Here is a 23,232-nt window from a genome sequence, read left to right as displayed (position 1 = left end):
TATTTCCATAATTGATTCTTTTTTATAAATAAATCTCTAATTCATTATATTTCCAAGTTATATCTTGCAATTGATTTTTTTTCTTGACAAAATAATGTATTTAATCTCATTATTGATGATTGATTTTTTCTTAATTAATGTCACTATATTTAAATGATATCACAAAATTATTTTTTATTAATCCAATTCTCTTTATTTGATTATATTCTCATTTTTTTAATTGTATCTCGTAATTGATTTTAATTATAACTTTTTCTAACCATTATTGTTAGTTTGTGAGTAAATGCCCATGCCCTTTTAATTTCTTACCATTTCTCCAAAAGAACAAAACGCTGGTTTCATAATTTTAAAATTTAAAAATTTCTAACCATTCATGTAATTCGTTTAAACAACTTTTGACACAATATATAGCATATCACGGTTAACAAGTTTTATATATTCAAAAAATGCTGTTAAAATAATAAACTTTATTAAACTTTATTTTTATATATAAATCTTTATATTTTCATTGACACAATTAAACTTTATTATTGACTAAATTTTATTATGGATTCTTTCTAGATCTCATTATTAATACTTTCCTTTAACATTCATATTGTATCTTTATTTTTCCATTGACTAAATTAAAGGTTATTGTTCATTAAATTTCATTACTAGCTCTTTCCAAATCTCATTATTAATACTTTCCTTTAACATGCATATATTATTGTATCTTTATTTTTGCATTGACACAATTAAGTTTTAAAAATTATAGTATCTATTTAATAAATTAAACAAAAGATTAACTGTCAACAAATACAAACATCAATAATTGTATTTGATAAAATAATCTTTAAAATTTTAAAGATCATGATAGAAATTAATGAGTTTGTGGCCTCATCTTCTTGGTCCTTTGCTTCAAATCCTGCAGTGAGACCTGGAGCAGTTTGTGGTTGCTTTTGACTTTTTGCCTTTTCTTTTTGTTTTTTCATGTTGCACAACAAAAAATTTCATTTATATATTTATTAATGTATGAAATTATATACGTTAGACAATTTAGTTTTAAGAAAAAATAGAGGTAGACAATGAAAATACTAAACAATGTAAACAATAGATATATTGAATGTTCAATTCAATAGGTATGCAGATGATTATGTTAATTATTCTTAATTGGATGATTATTTTTTTTATTCGACTTACTCATGCACAGTTAATAATGGCTAAATGTTCAATTCACTAGGTGTGCGGATGGTTATCCTACTGTTAAGTTTAGGAAATAATTTGGGTCGGAGTGTTTTCTTACTTTATTGAATCGATTCTAGAATTCATTGTTCACATTGTTTAAAGAAGTCATTGTCTACCTAACAAAACCGTAATTTTAAAAAGTATAAAAAAATTTTAAAATTTTTTTCCTTAAATACTTTTAAAAATATTTCTAATTTTTAAAAATTACAAATATAAACACAATCTTTTTATTTATCAATTAGAAGCATAAACACTTCCTTAAAAAGTCTAATCAAACTAAGTTTAAAATAATGGAACGGGGTAGTATTATAAATACCAAAGGTTATAATTAGCCAACAGATAGAAGAAAAATTGTATTGGATCGAAAAGATGGTTAGAAAGGAAATTGTGGTGTTTGTTCTCTTCTCATACCTCTTCATAAGCATAACATTCTTAGCTACTTCGACAAATGCAGATACTACCATTGTGAAGCTTCCTAGGCCTGCACTAACAACTAAGGTTGCGGTCCATAATAATAGTAGTAAAAATATTGAAGGTGAGTTTTTAGCATATTATCCTGTTTTTTTTTTATTATTATTATTATTCTAACTAATATAAGGTGAAAATAATAAATTTTTGTTTTTGATATATATATTTTACAGGAAATGGTATTGAATGCTGCGTTTGGTTTATAAAATGTGTGAAACATTGTCGTTGTCGAATAAATTGTAACAATTCGGAGACTAAAATGGCTGATGAATTGCCCCATTAAAGCAGGCTATGCTGATCTTCAGATGAATTTATTATATATATATATGTTATAAATAAAAGAAAATGGATATTATCTATGAAATATGCTCATTTATATTCAAAATTGTGTTGATATGTGTAGCAAGTTAATTAAGGAGTCTGTTTTTTCTTTTTCTTTTTTCTTCAAACAATTTTGATCCATTTTAATTTAACTTCAGTCACAGTAATAAAAATGAATGAACTCCTTATGTATGTTAAGTAATGAATGGTAATATTAAGAAAACAAAAAAAATAATCAAATTTTATTTTATTTAATTAATATTTATTAATTATTATAATAATTAATAAATACTAAATAAAATAAATTTTAATTGTTTTTTACTATTTTTTTTTTGTTATCAAATATTTTTAAATAGTTAATTACTCTATCAATTGTGTACATATGCATGTTCTTTATTATAATAATAATAATAATAATAATAATAATAATAATAATAATAATAATAATGTCATCATCTCCTACTACTACTATTTATTATGAGTAGTAGTAGTAGGATTTTCAATCGCAAATTCACGTTTGAAAAGAACAACAAACAAAATTTGAAATAAATGAAATAGATTTATCATAACTCTTTCTCAAATAAAAAATTAGTTATCTTTTATGACATATTTAATAATTATTAGATAAAATAAATTGTGTCACTATAATTAAATTAACTTTAACTCTTAATATAATCTGAGTTTTAATAATTTAAATAATTAACTATAGTAAAACTTTTTTTTTGCAAATTACAAGAGTTATTAAAGAATGAAATTCTATTTGTAATTTTTTACTTTTTCCATAATAAACCACCCATTTATTAATTAGTTGAAAAAAAAAAGCTACAAAAGAAAAACCAAATTGCGGTTCTTCCATTGAAGCCAAACTACATACAATTTTTTCTTTCCATCTCAAAACATGTTCTGCACTCTCATTACTTTAAAAAAATCTAGTAAATCCATGCTCAAATTTTTTTAAAAAAAGACTATATTATATTGGCCCGTATCCTATATTTAACCACATCACTGTTTAATGAAAAATGCAAGTTTTCTTCGATTAGAAAAACTCTACTGTTTGGCTATGAAAATATTGGATTGAGTTTTTTTTTTTTAACTAATTAATAAATCGATAGTGTGAAAAATAAACAATTATAAAATGAAACTTTTCTAGTAATTCTTGTAATTTGTAAAAAAAAATTGTCATAATTAATTGGTTAAATTATTAAAACTCATGTTAAAAATTAATAAAAATTAGTGTAAATAATAATGATACAATTTATTTTATTCAATAATTATTAAATATGTCACAAAGAATTATTAACTCTTTATTAGAAAAAAGGTTGGTATATATATATATATATATATATATATATATATATATATATATATACACTACAACAAAAACACCCATTCAGGTACACTTGAAAAGTGTAGCCAAAAGTGAAAAAAATGATGCCTTAGGCTACGGCTACGCTTTTTAGGCTACGGCTACGCTTTTTGGGGTGATTCCTATTCGGCCGTTGCCTATTCTCAAAGGCTACGCTTTTTTGCACCAAGGGCTACGCTTTTGGCGTTTGGGAATAGGCTACGCTTTTCAAGTGATGCTGTCCATGACCAAAGGCTACGCTTTTCAGCTTTCGTTCTTCCAGAATAGGCTACGCTTTTTAACGCTACTGCATCACTTGTAAAGCGTAGCCACAGTGTATACCATAGCTACTTTTTATAAGCGTAGCCTTAGGTCCCTCTTTTTTTTTTTTTTTCGTACACTATAGCTACTGTATATAAGCGTAGCCTTAGGTCCGTTTTTTTTTTTTTCTGTATACTATAGCTACTGTATATAAGTGTAGCCTTAGGTCTCATTTTTTTTCTATATATATATGTATATATAATTATCTAATAATTATTAATACAACTTAATAGTGAATATGATTACATGTATAAATGAATTAAATATTACAAAATAAAAATAAATACATAATTATACTAAATAATTACTTTATATAATAAAAATTGTCTCTAACCAAAATATATTTATAACATTGATCCAAAAGTACTAGAATGAAGTTAACTATAAAAATTCATACAACTCAAACTAAAGTAAGCATAGCCATATCAAAACCATAATATCACTTAGCCAATAAAAGTATCTTCTAATAAAAATCATTAGTCAACCATACATATAAAGATTCTAAATAGCATTCTATCTTAGCCAATAAACCACAATAATAGTCAGCTTAATCTTCATTACTTAATCTTCATTGTTACCCTGCATAATTATATAGAAAAGTAGTTAAAAAAATATTCAGAATAACATTCGTAATTATAAAAATTAAATGGAACACGTAGTCATAGTAAACCAAGAAAGCATATTCTAAAAAAAATAACATGGCTATACAACTTCATAATACAACTTTCAGCCATAGCAATATAACTTCACTGTTAATAAAGCCAACAAACATTTTCAGCCATAGCAATTAATGTAAATGCAAGTAAAAAACTATGAAACAAGGAATAGATAAGGACATACCACATCTAAGTTCGGATAATGTGTTGATCCATGGCCGCTATTCGCATCAATAGGAGACTGTTGGGCGTCTTGTAATAAAGCTTCTAGTTCTTCTGGCCTCATTCCAAGTTCCGATCGCTGCAGTAATAACTTGATCATATTTCGCAGCCCATGAATCTCTTCGTCTTGTTTTTGCTGTTTGGCCTCTTGTTTTTGCTGTTGGGCCTCCATGTGTCCAAGTTTATCCTTCAGACTGGACACTTCCTCTTTGTGCTGATTCTTAATTTCATTAATTTCAGCATGTTTTTTTAAATCAGTCTTTGTCACAGATCTTCCATACAACCTTATCCGACCTGGTTGTTCTTTCCCGAATATGGCCTCAAATGCTTCCTCTTCTGTTTCACCAGCAGCTTGGCGGTGTTGGAAGTCTTCCTGCATAGAAGAAACAGGTTATAGTTTAGTGAAATTAATTTGATGTGTGAATGTATATATATAGAAAAAGGTTATAGTTTAGTGAAATTAATTTGATGTGTGAATGTATGTAGGTAGAATTGTAGATAATATATCATATATGAGACAAATTAATTGGATCTCGGTTGATATATATGATGATGATTGATGAAGGCACCATGCACCCTATACATACATACACACAGTACAAGTTGACCAACCACATCCAAGTCAAAAGCAGCAGAGATCAATACCTATCTCCCATCATTATATAGTTGCCAGCATTTAAGTGTTCTCTCTACATATTACTCCCTTTTATGTCATAAACTATACTATCAGTACTCTTATTTATATCTCAATTTTGAAAGGATCATATTTTTAATCTTTCATCTTATTTACAGAATTTCTATTCATAAATCTCACTAACTTAACTTGAGTATGTTTAAATATTAGTGTTGGGTGGATAAAATCTGACTATATATACCAAAGAAAAAAGGAATATTAAGCGGAGAATTAATATATAGTTACCATCAGAGTAGTTATCTCGCTATCATGGAAGAATATGTAGGCATGCAATTTTTACTAGTATTTTGGTAGTATCAAATGGAAAACAAAATCATATTAAAATATCAATGTTTCCAGAATCATTCCCTCTGTTATTTACAGAGGAGCAGATTTCTGGTCCCATATTCTCAATCACATGACCTAGAGAGCTAGGGGTTAAGTATACTATTGAGGGAGCAATTAATATACATCTGTACATACATATATTAACCACAAGATGTTCAGTGTGCATGCATATATATCAAAAATGTAAAATTAAATAAACTTAATCTAGGATAATAAGTTATTTATCGATACAGGAATTAACCTAGTAAACACAAGCCTGAGAAACTATAGCTAATGATTGACATGGTAAAAGAAAAGGACAAAGTATTGCCACAAAGGAAACAGCATCTATAGACTTAAGTTCCTATATTTTCAGTCAGGGAAGAAAGTTAGCATAAGATTGAATAAGTTAACAGCACTTGACTAGGCTCAAACTCAGATAACTATTAGTGTATTGAGATCTGCTTACCTCCTATTCCTCATACAACTTCTAATTCACACTCTATTATCACAAGATCAGAACCAGGAAACCAAAAACCAAGAACCTTTACTGTTTCTATTACCTGGGAGAGGTACTTTTCAACTAAGGTTATTAGCCATAGTTTAAAGAAATTTAACATTCAGTTATAATTTACAAGAAGCCTTAGACCAAGAAGCCCATGCTATGCTTTCAATTAGTGAACTGTGGAGTAACCAACATAATAATGTCTCAAACCTATCTTACAACAGTTTTGAATGGATCTTTCTTGTAATAATATTTGAAATGATTCATCTGAAATAATTAGATCTTTCTTGTAATAAAATTTTTGGTAATATACCAGAAGGGATCTCTGCTTTAACTGATATAAGACTTCATTTTTACTAAGTGTAATTGAAAGACAAAACAAATATACGCAAAATCAGGAACAAACACAATGTTCTGGTCTTCTTTTAAATCAAATTTCTATTATGATTAGAAGAAAGAGACAAAACACACATACCTGCAAGGCTGTAGCTGTCTCCAATGCAACAGTGAGGTTGATTGCCTTACTTCATTTAACAAACTCTAAGACACGATCAATACTCTCTGTCAAAACCTGCAAGTAACAAAAATTCCAAAGATAAAACAATGAAAACAATAATCTTCTGCATTGGAAAGTTTGATTTCTGTTGATTTAGCGTTTCACAGTTCAAGGTTTATTTTATTTGTTAAAAATGGAAGTCCATACCCTGTCTCTTTACAAGAATTTGTTTCTTTAGAAGATTTTATGAGAATACTTATTTCAGAATCCTTTAAAATATTTTTGTTTTTTATATAAAAAGAGTAATCATCTCAAACAATCTTCCTACTTGGTTTTCATAATTTACTAGTAGGCAAGACAATTTTAACAGAAGAATGGTTTGTGCATAAAAGCAAAAAATATAATAACACAGCTTCTCCTATGGACACTCTGCACATCCAGTTCAATCTTTGTTTTAGCAACTTCAACTTAGACAATAAATGTTAACAGCTCCAATTATTTTGCGTGCACCAAAAATCATACAGAAGCAAATCTTCGTAAGTGGACCTTCAGGAGCAGACAAACCATAAATTTTTAGCCACAAGTCACAGTAAACCTGCAGTGCAACACTAACAGACTGAAACCCCCAAATTCACTAGTTCTACTGCACCACAACATTAGCATGCATGTTCATCAATTCACGAGTTCACAGGATTTTGTACCAAACCCCCAAATTGTAACCCTAAAATCGGAATCCTACCCTCTCAGATTTTAGAAACCAAATGAAGGTGAATACATACCTTCTTGACGATGGTGAGCGACTGATGAGAGGCTTTCAGTTGAGGCAGAGTCTTCCTAATGTGAGCGCGCAGCAAAGAGAAGCAACAATGACGATGACTGATGGCGTGGTGAGTCGTGAGTGATGAAGATGAGTGAGTGGTGGCGACGGTGAGGGTTGTGCGCGACAGGGTTGGCGAAGGTGAGAAGCGCAGAGATGACGATGGTGAGGGCGAACAGGAGTGACTTTCTTGTAGTGAGTGGTGATGAGTACGGGTTTCTTCGCGATGGTACAGTGAGAGGGTTTCTTCGCGATGGTGCAGGGAGAGGGTGGTCAGTGGCGATGGTGGTGGTCAGTGGCGATGGTGAGTGTGGTGAGAGGGTTTTCAGTGGTGGTCAGTATTGCAAGGATGAAGGGGCTTTGGAGGGGAGTGATGACCTAGGAGGGAATTGAAAAAATTTTCACTAAGTATAGGTTTCCTGTCGCGTTAAAGAGGAAAAAAAGTTACCAAGTGGTAAGAATTTTACTTTGGATACATTAGGCATCACTTTTTAAGTGCACCCAAAACTTAAAAAATAGGCTACCCTTTAAAAGCGTCTCATTTGATATGAAAAGTGAACCTATAGATATTAACCTACAGCTACGCTTTATAAGTGATTTCTATAATACCTAAGGCTACACTTTTTAAATGATGCCGCATTTGTGTATCCTTTTCTCTTATAAAAAGGCAACACAGAGAAAAGCGTAGCCTATTCTATGAATAGGCTACGCTTTTCAAATGTAGCTTAAAAAAAGTGTGGCTGAATGGGTATTTTTCTTGTAGTGATATATATATATATATATAAAAGCCAAACACAGTTAATGAAAACCAAGAAAGTTCAGCACTAAAAAGAAATATTCAAGCAATTTAGAACACATAGCACAATCAAATATACATCAGATTCATCAACTCTGAAACTTAATTTAAGTATATTAAAGTAATCAAAATTGCTATCAATTTATTAACAGATAAATTACTGGTTAAAAAATTTTAATATAAAAATATTATTGAAAATGTGTTTGAAAATGGGACTGAAAGATGTTATTTTCGGGTGTGATGGTCTGCTTCTCGTACTATCCAAAAAAATTTAGTATGTTCTTTTTAGATAGTTATCCAAATACTTCTATAAATTTCATATCAAATTCACAAATAATTTGTCAAATATAAAAGTGATTCATTACTTATAAAAATAAAGATATTTTTATCTTTTTACATTTAAAAATATTTTAAAATATTTTGTATTAACAAATTTGAGAGATATTTTTTTTAAAGATAAATGTTATTTTATTAATATAAAATAAAAGTGTTTCCATAAGAAAGTACAAAAGAATTGGGTATTTTCATTTATCACCAATTCTATGACGGAAAGACTAAGAGCTTAGGAAAGAGTAAAGTAAGAGTAAAGAAAATTAGCAGCATCTATCAGGTATGGCTCACAAGTTCACGCACTAAATTGCTGGCTTCTTTCACTGTTTCTGGTGCCGGGCTTATTACCTTCTCAAAAACACATTGATTCCTCGCTTTCCAAATGCTCCAACACAGCGCCGCTATGAGGAGGGTCTTTTATCTACCGTCGAATTGGGTCACTGCCCAGAATAAGACTCGTTGCCACCAATTGAAAAATGTCTCTTCTTCTCTCATCCATAGGTAAGGAGTTATTAAGCTTAGACTCCATATTATTGAAGACAGGGCATTGGAACAAAGCATGAGAAATTGATTCAGTTTTCAACATACATCTTGAACACAAGTGGCAGGAGTGAATGTGAATCGACTGTGAACTTGTTGTAACACGGGAAGCTTTTCATGAATTTGAGAGATACTTATACTAGCCGTTTATAATTCAATGATATTTTTTTGCAGTTTATTCAATGAAAAGGCTAACCAAATGTTTTTTTTTTTTTTTTACAAAAGATAGGAGACTCGAACCTGCAATCTCTTAATTGAATATGGGGAGACTATGCCATTTGAGTTATTACTCATTGGCGGCTAACCAAATGTTTATCGCTACAACAAAAATTATTTTTATTGATAAATTTTTAGTGATAATAACATAATGATAATTATATATCTTATTTAACTAATATTTTTGTGATAAATATATATTTATTGTTATTACTATATGTTATATAATTGAAATTATATATTTTTTACGGCTATTAAATATGTCTTTATCGATAATTGTATAATTATTACTAAAATTTTTTAAAAACAAAACATAAGACAGTCAATGTTTGGCAGTAAATATATTAATAATTATTTTTATTATTATTAAAATTAAAGTACAATAAATGATCTCTAAAAATTATTTTTCTAGTAGTATATATCTATTTTTCACAAGGATGCTAAGAAATCAGCAAATGTTTAATTTGTAACTATTTTTTACAAGATGTTAAGAAAAACTGATTACCACAAAAAGGAAAAGGATAAATAAATGTTTCTACCTATTTTTCACAAAGATGCTCATAAGGAATGTGATGCCAGAAACAGAAATAGGATAGATAAATCTTTGTCTCTCTATTTTTCATTTAGATGATAAAAAAACATGATTATTAAAAAGCGCAATGTTAGAAAAACAAAAAAAAATAGTCAGAATTGTCTTATTAAATATTAATTAATTATTATAATATTTAATAAATATTAAATAAAATAAAATTTGATTATTTTTTTATTAATATTTTTTATTATCAAATATTTTTTAATTAAAAAATTAATTAACGTTTAAACAAGTTCTGACTATTTTTGTTAGTAATTAAGGAAGATCATATCATAATTAATAAGGAAAGCATCAATAATGCATAATAGGTGTAACAGTTATATGATTCTAATTAGAGCAAAAAGAAGAAACAGAATATCAGCTTGCCAAATATACATAAAACTAAGTGGGAGAGTGGGTGTGCGCATGTGCGTGACGGTGTGTCCGCGTGTTTAAAATGTTTTTACTATTTTTTATTCTACTAATAAGTGTGTGTTTGGATTTTAGTTTGTATACGAAAGTTTGTATAAAATTGATTTTATAAACTTAATTTTGATGAAAAGTAAGTTTGTGTTAAAGTGATTTATGTTTGGTAATCTTTATATTAAAATGGATTATACTAAAGTAAATATTGTTTAAATTACACTACTCAAAATTACTTTTAAATAAAAAAATTATTAAAATAGACATCAACTTAAATAAATTTTTTATATTATTCTATTATTTTAATTTAGATGTTTAAATAGATATTATTAATTAATTTTATAATAAAATTAATATTTACTTACTAAAATAAAAATAATATATAAAAATTGGCAAAATATATTTTTATATCAAAAGCAAAAATAATATATAAAAAATATATTAAAATATACTTTATTAAATTATATTACTTATAATTTTTTTAATACTTTCAATACTTTTTTATTTAATATTATTTTAAACTATAAATTTGAATTATTTATGACTTTATTCTTAGTTATAATTAGTTTTTTATTTATTTTGTTCTTTTTAATGGGATTAATAATTTATATTATAATAAAATTATAATAATAAATTAATATACAAGAATTATACTTACAAATTTTAACAAAGCCAAACAAAAATATTTTTTATACAAAATAAAAAATAAAAATTTAATAAAAAATATAATTATATATTTAAAATATTTGAATACTAAAGAGACTACAAGTAAGGAAGTAAAGAGTAGAATTGATAAGAACAAAATAAATTCAATCCTAACGTAATTTTCTAAATGTAGAAATTACAATCTCTACCTTCTTATAAACGCACGTTAACAACGTAAAATCACGTTGGCGTTTAGAGAAAAAAAAAAGCATCCAAACAAGAAGAAGAAGCGTTCAATGCACTCAAACATGTTTCTCTTCTTTTTAATGCTAAACCAAACACACCCTAAGTTAACAATATTATTTTATTAGTTTTAATTTAAATAATTGAATAAAAAATCTATCAACGAATTATAATTCAAATGGCATAATTTTTACATATTCAGATATAGATAACGAATTCGAGTCTCACTTCTATCTTTAAAAAAAATTGAATGAAAAAATCTATTAAGTTAAAAGGTGCTGTTGAAGACTATGACAAGAGCAAATTAATCACATAAGTCATAATATTAGAGTTAAGCCCCACTTTGGTCCCTGAGATTGACGAGTTGCATCGATTTAGTCCTTCAGATCTCGATTGCACTAAATTAGTCCCCCAGATTCGAAAAAATGCACCACGTTAGTCCTTACCCTATTTTCCATCACCGGAGGACTGACGCCGTTAGTGATGTGGCCAAATATTGCCACGCTGGACACACTAACGGTTATATGATGTGGCTTAAAGTTTGATTTGCTCTAATTTAGTTCTTATCCCCTTTTAAATCCTAAGTGCATCCTGTGACCCCATCATCTTCTTCTTCTTCCCATTTCTCTCTGGTTCTTCGTCTCTTGCTCCCTTCCGAGTTTACCATCATGATTGCAAGTGGGAGCCAGAGTTCCATGCGGTCCAACACAAGGAGTTCCAGTCGAAGTAGAGCATCAGGTATTCCGCAGTGGTGTGGGTGTGGGTTGATAAACCCATATTTTATGATGTATTTTGTGCTCAATTTAGGTGATTTGTTCAATCATTCACTCACTTATTCATGTAAATTGCATGGTTTTACTTTCCCTTCCTTATTATGTGATGTATGTGAAAAATATGTTTCCTATGCTTAAAAATTATCAATTTTAATTACCCTTTATTACCATTCGATGCCGTGATCTGTGTGTTGAGTACTTTCAGGCCTTATAGGGCAGAAATGACTTAAAGGATGGAAAGGAAATATACAAAAATGGAAGGAAAGCACAAAATGGAGTTTTGAAGAAAAGGGCAGCGACACGAGCGCATGGACCACATGGCCGCGTGCCTAGCGCGAAAAGGCAGCGACGCGAACGCGTGACTGACGCAGACGCGTGATAAGGAAAACTCCCAGATGACGCGACCGCGTGACCCACGCGGATACGTGACAGACGCCACGCACCAGAAACTGCAGAAAACGCCTCCAGCGGTTTCTGAAACCCTTTTTGGCCCAAATCCAAGTCCAGAAAACACAGATTAGAGGTTATAAAGTGGGGGAATGCATCCATTCATTAACATGCATTGAATTATTCACTTTTCATAGTTTAGATGTAGTTTTTAGAGAGAGAGGTTCTCTCCTCTCTTTTAGGTTTTAGGATTAGGATTCCTCTTAAAGGAATTAGGATTCCTTATTATTTCAACTCTCTATCAGGTTCAATATTCCTTTTACTCTATATTTCTCTTTTACTATCAGATACTTCAGTTGAACGTGGACAACAATTTTGAGTATGAGTTGTGAAACTAAATGCAACTACCTCTTTACTATGTTGGAACTGTTGTGCATCGGAGTAGTTTGGCTGGGAGAGGTCGATCTCAACTGGTGCAGGTGGCTGAGCAGGGGCTTCTGGAGCAGCTTGAGAAGGTGCTTCTGGAGGAGCCTGAGCAGGTGCATCTGGAGGAGCTTAAGTAGGTGCTTGTTCAGTGGGCTTTGTCTTAGCGGCAGCTGTAGCTGCATCAGCAAGAGCTTGAGCAACATCAGCTGCTCTCTTTTTTGGACAACCCCTCTTTGTGTGCCTCTTTTGTAGACAGTATTTGCAAGTAAATGATTTTAGTTGTCTCTTTAGAGTCCCAGTTACCTTAGATTTCTTGCTTCCCTCATTACCCTCATCTGCATCCTTTCTCCTTTTCTTTGTTAGTGGTCCTGGCTTCTTCTTTTTCTTTGGAGCTTGTGGTCTATTCTGGTCAGATTTTTTCCAAAGAGATTGTTCAGGCAATGGATTTATATAATGTGCATAAGTGTCTCTATATGCATCCATGGTGAGCCACTTATGAAAGAAATCTTCAGGTCTCTTATTCACCCTTGCGAGGGCTGCACACGCATGCACACAGGGCATTCCTGAAGTAATTAACAAAGTAATGTGTCATTAAAGTATTTAACACAGGTCTCTTGGTTAATAAAGTATTTAATTACCTGTTAGCATCCAAAATTGACATGTGCAGAGTCGCTTACCCAGATCCACTACCATGTTAGTTGGATGACCATGAACTTCAAACTTCTCATACTCATCATCCCTTGTACAGATTGGCATCCAACTTTTAGTCTCCTTCCTGATCTTGTCCAACCTACTTTGAACCACTGGTGGTAGCTTTCCCACATGGTTGGCTAACTTAACTTTGCTTTTAGTGATTGTTCTCATGACAAACATTCTGACCTCCTCAAGTAGCGTGATGATTGGCTTGGCCCTTGCTTCCTTAATTCTTGCATTAAAGACCTCGCAAGCGTTATTGCAGATATTATCCAGTTTAGGATTATGACTAAATGCTGACTTTGTCCAGGACTCCATAGGCCACTTGTTCAGGTAATTCCACACCTCTTCATTAATTTTCTTAATCTTCTTCATATTGTCAGAGAAATCTTGATAAGTTGTTGATCGTGCGCATTCCCAAAGTAAACCCCTTAACTCTAAATCCTTCCACTGCTTGTTAAAATTTCTCCATAAGTGCCACACGCAGAACCTATGGTGGACATGAGGCATTACCTCCTGGACTGCAGAAAGCAGACCCTGCATGTGAATCAGATACAATTCGTGATATATAATAGTCCCTAAGTTACAAATCGTGATACATAATAGTCCCTAAGTCATATTACCAATAAAGCATACTATACACAAACAGTATAATCAGTCAGTTCACAGCTATTCAGACCATCATGTGGACACATAATACTCAAAGAACTTACATTAACTAGCAATAGGCTACACCATAAAAACTGTTCTAATAATAGAGTATACTATGAAAGGGCATGCACTAGCAATTTATGTTTACCTTCTGCATGTCGCTCATGAAGCACCATTTGTTTTCTTTATAGTCTCCGAGGTTCTCATGGAGTAGCTCCAGAAACCACCTCCAGTTCTTCGTGTTCTCGACATCCACAATTGTCCATGCTATAACATAGATGTGATTATTTGTGTCATGACCCACAGCGGATAGAATCTGGCCTCCAGTTTGTGTTTTAAGGAATGCACCATCTAAACCAATCAGTCGCCTACACCCTGCCTTAAAACCATTCTTGCACCCACTAAGACATACATACATCCTCTGAAAGATCACCTCTCCATCTGGTTGGGGGATGGTTCCTATTCTAACTGTTGAACTCGGATTACACTTCAATAAGGTTTTTCTATAGTCCCTTACCATTGCATACTGGGCCTTCTCATCTCCATACACCACAGCTCTAGCGTCTGCCAAGGCTCTAAAAATTTAATTCCTATTTAACACCAGATCACACTTGGACTTGAAGTAGACAGCTGCCTCACATTGTCTGAAGTTAGGATATTTCCTAACCTTCTTCACTAACTTGCTAGTCAACCAGTTCCTATTTGTAGCTCGGTTGGTAGCCTCTCTAGCACATGTGTGGTCGTCATTGAAGGTTTTTATTTGCCAACATGTCTCCTCGTGATCTCGTGAGGCATATACCACCCACTTGTACTCCTCAGCCTTACAGACAGCCTTACATCTCACAGCATCATTCTTAATAAACTGAATCCGCCTACCTTCTTGAATTGTAAACTCTCTCACTGCCTCTCTGAACTCAGACTTTGTATTAAAACCCTAGCCCAAATTCCACTACGAACCTTAGGAAAAAATAATATACAAAGCAATAAACTATGATCAACAACCATCAATGCATTCCCTAAAATTTGAAAAAATAAAATTTTAAAATCTTCACTAACCTCGGTGACGGAACAGAAGCTCCTTGTAGCAGCAAAGTACCTCCTCAAACAACTGTACAGTGTTCACTCGTGATCCAGCAGTCTCCGAAATCCTATTGCAGTTACTCGTTCCTATTTTCAGTGAGTAACGGAAGAGAGACGTTTTTCCTCTGCGTCACTCATGGAGGGGTTGAAGACGAACAGTGGAGACAAAAGAGGGAGAGGCCAACGTTTTATTTTCCATCGCATAATAACGACGTCGCTCAAAGGGTTTTTTTAGCGCCAATTTAGAAACGACGCCATTTCCTAGTGTCCATCGTGGCAATTTTTGGCCATGTCACTAACGTGGTGACGGAATAATTAATAGGGTAAGGACTAACGTGGTGCATTTTTTTGAATCCGGGGGACTAATTTAGTGCAATTAGGATCTGAAGGACTAAATCAGTGCAACTCGTCAATCTCAGGGACCAAAGTGGGGCTTAACTCTATAATATTAACATCCATACCATCATAAAATAAATGATTTTAGTTATTAGAAAACGACATCTTGAACTTTAGAAATGAACTAGTGTATGTTTTCGTATATTGTACGGGATAATTAATAAAAATATATAAATTTTTTATTAAAGGAGATTAAACAAAAAATATGTATAATAATAATTATTATAAATATTTTACAAATTTATAATTAAAATTAAAGTTTAATTATTTTTAATGTTAAAAATATTAAAAATAATTAGTATTTGTCTTAACTGATTTGAATTGATTAAGTGGTTATTTCACTCGTCTATCTAAGTAAGTATTAGAGTTTCGAATCCCGCTTTGTGTATGTAACAACTTATTGGCTAACGGCAGACCCTTAATAAATAGACCTTCAATCCGTGGATGATTAGTTCTCGACCTGCCGAGTTGGAAAATACAATAAAAGAAAATAGTATTTATCTTGAAAGTAGAACAATTCTCATTGATGATAGTAATACTTATGGAGATTTGTCTTTGTTGAAATTTAACTGTGACAATTTTATTTATTGGTATCATATTCATTCAGGAAGTCAAACAATATGATCATCGTTGTTACCGGTTAAAATTTTACATTTTATGACATGATTTTTAAGCTTCTAAACTTATACACTTATATCATTACAAAAGCTATTAGATTGATTAATATCTTTTGGTAATATTACCAAAATATTGTCGTTGAATATATTAGTTTGTGTAAAAATAAACTATAATAACTTTTGTTATTCAATATATAATTTACTCTATTGAAAAATAAATTATTATTCCTAGATTGGTAAATATATTTTTCTCTATTTTTATATTATTTTATTTGACAATAATTACCATTAAAAAAATGAATGATTACACTATTTTATAATATGATGTACAAAATAATTTTTTATTTTAAAATTAATTCTAGTTAGTGAAAAAAATTCAAAATATTTGCTTACAGAAATTTAAATTTAAATTTGAATTCAGAATTCATTAACAACTCACATTTTTTTAAATTTTAATAACAAAAATAAAATTAGTTAGTTACAAAATATTCAACATTTAATAATTTTAATTATTTAAATTTTAGTTACCAAAAATTGAGTTGGAAATTCATTATAACTTAATAATCGATAATATATATATTAGTACACAAATAATAATATCTAATATATAATTTAATTTTTTTAATAGAGCTAACGTATAATTTATTTAGGATTGTTTTATTGTCTAATTTTTTTTTATAAATTTTGTAGTATGTGAAAATAGTGATCTTATTTTTTATTATTATTTAAAAAATTATTCATAATTTTTTATTATGTAATTAACTTAATTATTAATAACCTTTATTATTGTTTTTCTACCAAAAAAATCATGTTTATATTATTTGTATATTTTTTTAATACTAATAAATATGTAGATATTTGTATTATTATATTTATTGTCTTAGATAATAACTTAAGTTACTTATTTCGTATGTTAAATAATATAAATTTATATTTTATATATTAAATTAATCAATTTATCCATATTATAAGAGGAGAAAATTATGCAATAGACCGTATGTTATAAAGATTAGTTAATTTACATATAAATTATCTTTAAAAAATTAAAGAAATAATTTATCACATATAATAATTCTTGATATATGTAGTGTCATGTATATATTAGGATGATCTATTTTAATTATGTGAGTGATTATTATTATATTATTCACTTTTTCAATAAGATAGTAAATAATATTTAAAATTAAAAAAAAAGATAATTAAAATTCTTTTAGTTTGATTATAAAATCTATTGTAAGTATACCTAACTTTTATATATACTAAATATAATCACATTTAATAGTATAGTATTTATTATAGTAATGACTCAAATATTAACTCAAGTGAGTAAGATTAACCTAAGTCTATTGTTAGGATCCTAAATTTGAATTAGGTTCATTGTCTTAAAACTCAATGCTGATAAAGTTCACGTGTCCTATCTCAAATCGGCTCAAATTGAATTTTCGTTGTTAGTTAGATATAGTAATAGATACCCGTATGGGCACAGCGGTGAACCCCTTTTTCCGTCCTTTCGCTCCGGTTTAAAAAAAAAATATCCCATGTTCGCTCTCCATCTTCATCGCAAGTCTCCCTATTTAATTATCTTCTTAGCGAATGCAGATACCCACGATTATTTATAGATATTCTTTGAAAATTTTTGAAAAAAATAACAAAAAAACTATAATACAATAATCATAAAATAATCAATTCAATATAATTCAACACAACTCATAATATATTCATTATAAAAAATAAAATTTTAAAAAAATATAAAAATATCTTCCAATATCATAACATAATACAATATTTTAGAGCGAGACTGAGCAACATAATGACGAACTTAAGAGGTAGAGAAAGTGAGTTAGAGAAAGAGTAGATACAAAATCAAAGCTAAGGATGAGTTTAGAAAGAAAAAAAAGAGTTTAGATTGGAGACAGAAATTAGGATTACCAAATTTAAGAAATATATATATATATATATATATATATATATATATATATATATATATAAGGATAAATCAGTCATTTTATATTCACGTGGATTTAACAGGTCCTTTGAAAAGGGTACCTATGTCTCCATCCGAGTCTATTTCACGTGGATAGGTCTTCACCCGTAAAAATTTCACTAATCCCTATTTAGTCCCAAATTGCAAGTAATTCGGCAAATATCCATTTGGTTAGTCTTTTTTAGGGTTAAGTACTGAAATCGTCCCTAAGGTAAGTGGCGAAAATCAAATTCGTCCCCGACGTTTTTTTGCTATTAAAATCATCCCAAACGTTCAGAAACACTTTAAAATCATCCTTTTCCAAATTTTTGGACCAAAATACCCTCATTATCATCATTCTCCTCTTCACCTTCATCACCCCACCATCACCACCACCACTACCACCACCACCACAAACACAAACACAAACACCAACACCTTAACCCCACTCCGGTAACCCTCCACCCCTCACCGCCCCCCCTCACCCACTCCCTCACCGTAAACCCCCACCCCCACCCCTCACCCCCTCCACCCCCTCATCCCCCACCCCTCACCCACTCCCTCACCCCCTCACCGCCTCCCCCTCACCCACTCTCTCACCCCCTCACTGTAATCCTCCACCCCCTCACCCCTACCCCTCAGCCACTCCCTCACCCTCTCACTGTAACCCTCCACCCCCTCACCCCTTACCTCTCACCGCCTCCCCTTCACCCACTCCCTCACCCCCTCACTGTAATCCTCCACCCCCTCACCCACTCCCTCACCCCTTCACTGTAACCCCCCATCCCTCACCCCCTACCTCTCACCACCTCCCCCTCACCCACTCCCTCACCCCCTCACTGTAATACCTCCCCCCCCACCCCTTTTCTCATGCCCCTCTCTTCATGTTCATCATCATCATCATCATCAACAGAAAATTTAAACATGCACAACAAATTTTACAAAAAATTCAGTCCACAGATTCAACAAATTCAGTTCACAGAAGAAAAAGAAAAAGAAGAAGAAGAAGCGGTGGTGCGGTGCGGTGCGGGGGTTGGACCCACGGTGCGGCAGGAGGGTTGGACGCAGGGGCGGCGGCGGGTTGGACGCAGGGGCGGCGGCGGTGAGGGGGTGAGGCGGCAGCGGTGAAGGGGTGAGGGGGTTGGACCCACGGTGCGGCAGGAGGGTTGGACGCAGGGGCGGCGGCGGGTTGGACTCAGGGGCGGCGGCGGTGAGGGGGTGAGGCGGCGGCGGTGAAGGGGTGAAGGGGCGACGGTGATGGGGGTGAGGGAGTGGGAACTGATGATGATGATGATGATGGGATGGGATTTGGGGGTGGGGTTTGGGGGTGGGTGTAGGAGGAAGGGAAATTGTGGGGTTGGGGGGGGGGAGAGAAGCGAAGAGATGCTGATGGGTGAGGGTGGGGGTAGGGTTTTTTTTTATTTTTATTAATAGTCAAGGGTATTTTTGTCCAAAAATTCGGGAAAGGATGATTTTAAAGTGTTTCTGAACGTTCGGGATGATTTTAATAGCAAAAAAACGTCGGGGACGAATTTGATTTTCGCCACTTACCTTAAGGACGATTTCAGTACTTAACCCTCTTTTTTATCATTCCAATTGTTAGCATTTGTTGGTTCGTGACGTAAACTACTCTAACCACTCAGTAAATTTCTAGATAACCAAAGTTCAAGCTATATCATTCTCATAAAGTCACATGTATCCTTATTATAACAATATTAATCGAAAATAAGTGGTTAATCACTAAATGAGTCACATTTTTCATATATATAACAATGGATAATATCACATATTATAACTTGTAAAATCATATTATAAAATATTGATAAGTTTGGATAACTTAAAAAAAAATATTAAAAAATTACTGGTTGAATCATAAGATTTTGTTTTTAGAAATTTGTCTATAGTCTATGATTAATAATAGAATTACATATATGCTATTTATCTTATATGTATTTTATTTTACTTGATAGAAATTTATATTTTTTTTGGTATCTACAATGTTAGTAATTACAGAGAGATTTTTACCATTAAATAAAACTATAGAGAAATTTAAAACAAAATTTGTTGATATTTTTTTGATAATTCATTTAATTTTTAATTTAAATTAAAAATTAAATTATATATTTAATTTATATTTGTTTGTTTATTATAATAATTATTTATAATAAATAATATATTTAAATATTTTTGAAAGAAACGGTTCAATTTTACACAATTGAAAGATAACCATAAAATTAAATTTAAGACGAAATGAAATATAATAAATATATTGGGAGTAAAAGTTAAATAAATAATTAAAAATAAGATAAAAAAAGCAACTAAAAGAAGTAGCTAGAAATAGGCAAAAAAAAATTATACATGTAATTGATAAAAAATACACAGTAAAAAAATTTTAATAAATATAAAATATAAAATAAACAAAATAGTAACACCCTTAAAAATTATTAATCAAAATACATAAAAAATATATAAAATAAAATCATAGAAAATTTTGGCAAAATAAAGAAGTTACAAAAATTATAACGGAAGTAAAAAAAAGAGAAAAAAAATATAAAGTACATTCTAATTATATTTATATATATATATATATATATATAGAGGTAAAAAATTTAAATTAAATTCATTTGTTTTATTTTTTATTCATTATTTATTAAATAATTTAATATTTATTTTGGTCAAATCAAATAATTAGTATAATTAATTATTTATACTTAATGTTATTTATTTAGTAGTATAACTGAAATATATTAAAATATCAAGAATAAAACTAAAACTAAATATTAAGAATAAAATAAAAAAAATTATATTTACTATCTTATAATTGTTTTAAATAAAAATAGGAAATAATATATTTATAAATAAATAAAAATTATTATTAAAAATTGAATATCCAGATAAAACAAAAATAAATTATAACTTATAAAAATAATTTATAAGATTTGTTACACAAATATTTTATATGAATCATGATGTCACTAACACAAATACAAATTATACAATATAAACAAATGTATAAAAGTATAAATAAAATCTTCAAACTCAATCAATGTAACAATAAATAAAAATTTTGTTATTTATCTACTAAACACAGTAATAAATACTGGACAAAATGATATCATATTTTTATAAATATATTTATAGATAATTAAAAAATTAAAAATAAACACACTAAATAACATATAGCATCAATGATAAAATATATTCTAAAAAAATTACTTAAATTAAAAAAGAACATGCATGTGATGAATTATAATAAATTTATATATAAGGAGTAAAAATAAAATAAAAAATTAAAAAAATAAAGAGAACAATTAAAAGAAGTAAAAGAAGATAAAACAAATAATGTGTGGAAAATAAATAAAAAATGTATTGTAATAGAAGATTAATATAATCAATGAATATAAATTAAAAGATAAAAGAGAAAAATTAAAATACAATCTCATTAAACAAATTTCAAGAAAAAATTGAAAGAAGAATATATTAATCAACTTTTATAAAAATATTATAAAAAATTTAAAATATCTTTAAATAAAATAATTCTATTAATCAAAATACATAAAAAAAATACTTGATATAAAACAAAATTATAAAAAAAATTAGCAAAATTAAGATAGAAAAAACAAAAATAAAGGAATTACAAACATTACACCCAAAGCATAAAATAGAAAGCAAAAAGGGATAAAAAATATATTCTAATTATATATAATTAAAATATATTGTTGAATTATTAAATTAAAGAAATTAAATTGATATCTAAAAATGATTACTAAAAGCAATAAATAAATTTTGATAACTAAAAATAATAAATTAAACTAAAAAAAATTAAAAATATTATCTGAGAATATAGGAATCATAGAATATATAATATAGAAGTATATATACATTAATAACAAAATAAAATCGTAGCATATAAAATTGGAATCCTTTCAATATTTTTAAATGAATTAAATAAATTTATTTAAAAATAATAAATATTCATTCATTACAATGATTAATAATACCCGTTTTATTTATTGGACCGTACTAATAAGAGAACAATTAAAAAATATATTTGACCAGTTTAAATAATTTATTCAAGTATCTATTAATTAATATGTAGTATAAACTCGTTACCTTCTCAATAATTAATACTCGTTTTATTTAAATATCAATTAATTAATACTCGTTTTATTATATATAAAATAATAAGATAATAAATTAAATTAAATAACTTCATTTATTTCATTACCTTATATATTATTTATTAAATCATTTAATATTTATGTGGTTTAATAAATCAAACAAAATTTTAAATAATTTAATATCTATTCTAATTAAATTAAATATTTAATTAGTTATGATTGATGTAATTTAATCAATCAAATAAAATATTAAATGATGGAATATTATTTATTCTAATAATCAGAATAAATATAATTAATCTATCCATCTATTTATTTAATATACTAAAACTGAGTTTTTCCTTAGCTAATGGAAGTGAGGTATTAATTTCTGACGAATTTATCTTTCTGCAAAAATGAATGTATTATTTTCTCTTCTAAGTTTATTTTATAAAAATATCTTTATTATAATTATACTATAATTAGTATTTAAATAATAATGCATAATTATACTAATTTAGAAAAATATCTTTATTATAGATATATAAAATTAATATTTAATATATTATTAAACTACTTATCAATTATCAATCGAAAATATTTTTAATTATTTTAATAATAATAATAATAATAATAATAATAATAATAATAATAATAATAATATGATAATTATATGATAATGGCACCGGTTATTAATAACTAATTTATGTTTCTCTAAATAAATTTATTTTAGAAAAATATCTTTATTATAATTATATTACAATATTACAATTAATATTTAATAAATAATGCATAATTATACTAATTTAAGAAAATATCTTTATTATCTATTCTATCTATTCTATTATATCTATTTTATTATATCTTTATTGTTAATTATGAAATAACCTAAAATTATAATGCATTTTATTTTAAAGAAACAATCAACCATTAACATCAATAAATAGAAACTATCGTCAAAATATTTTGATTAAAAATGAGGAGTTAGTTACTATTTATTATTAATA

The 23,232-nt window shown here is 29.1% G+C and overlaps 1 protein-coding gene and 1 long non-coding RNA gene across 2 annotated transcripts; one reads left to right on the top strand and one right to left on the bottom strand.

Moving 5' to 3' along the window:
• Positions 1–1,530: 1,530 nt before the first annotated feature.
• On the top strand, positions 1,531–2,056 carry LOC148549879 (uncharacterized). Its single transcript, XR_015896010.1, has 2 exons — positions 1,531–1,759; positions 1,866–2,056. It is a non-coding gene; the product is annotated as an uncharacterized LOC148549879 (long non-coding RNA).
• A 10,798-nt stretch (positions 2,057–12,854) lies between these two features.
• Positions 12,855–14,589, bottom strand: LOC148549878 (uncharacterized). The gene is made up of 4 exons (XM_088495827.1): positions 14,218–14,589; positions 14,042–14,053; positions 13,403–13,955; positions 12,855–13,288 (listed from the first exon to the last, which is right to left on the bottom strand). The coding sequence occupies exons 1-4, from the start codon at positions 14,587–14,589 to the stop codon at positions 12,855–12,857; spliced, it is 1,371 nt and encodes a 456-aa protein (XP_088351953.1).
• Positions 14,590–23,232: the final 8,643 nt, after the last annotated feature.

The sequence above is a fragment of the Arachis ipaensis genome, chromosome B8, assembly GCF_059453495.1.
Source record: "Arachis ipaensis isolate K30076 ecotype BB chromosome B8, ASM5945349v1, whole genome shotgun sequence".
NCBI classification, from domain to species: domain Eukaryota; kingdom Viridiplantae; phylum Streptophyta; class Magnoliopsida; order Fabales; family Fabaceae; genus Arachis; species Arachis ipaensis.
The sequence above is the reverse complement of the archived record's forward strand: the minus strand, read 5'-3'. Positions and strand labels throughout refer to the sequence as shown.

What these genes read in the sequence shown, in the direction of transcription:
- LOC148549878 (XM_088495827.1), bottom strand. Translation starts at nt 14,589, where the DNA reads ATGGTAAGGGACTATAGAAAAACCTTATTGAAGTGTAATCCGAGTTCA. An exon ending in TAACATGGTAGTGGATCTGG is followed by an intron (nt 13,289 to 13,402) that starts GTAAGCGACTCT and finishes TAATTACTTCAG; the next exon opens with GAATGCCCTGTGTGCATGCG.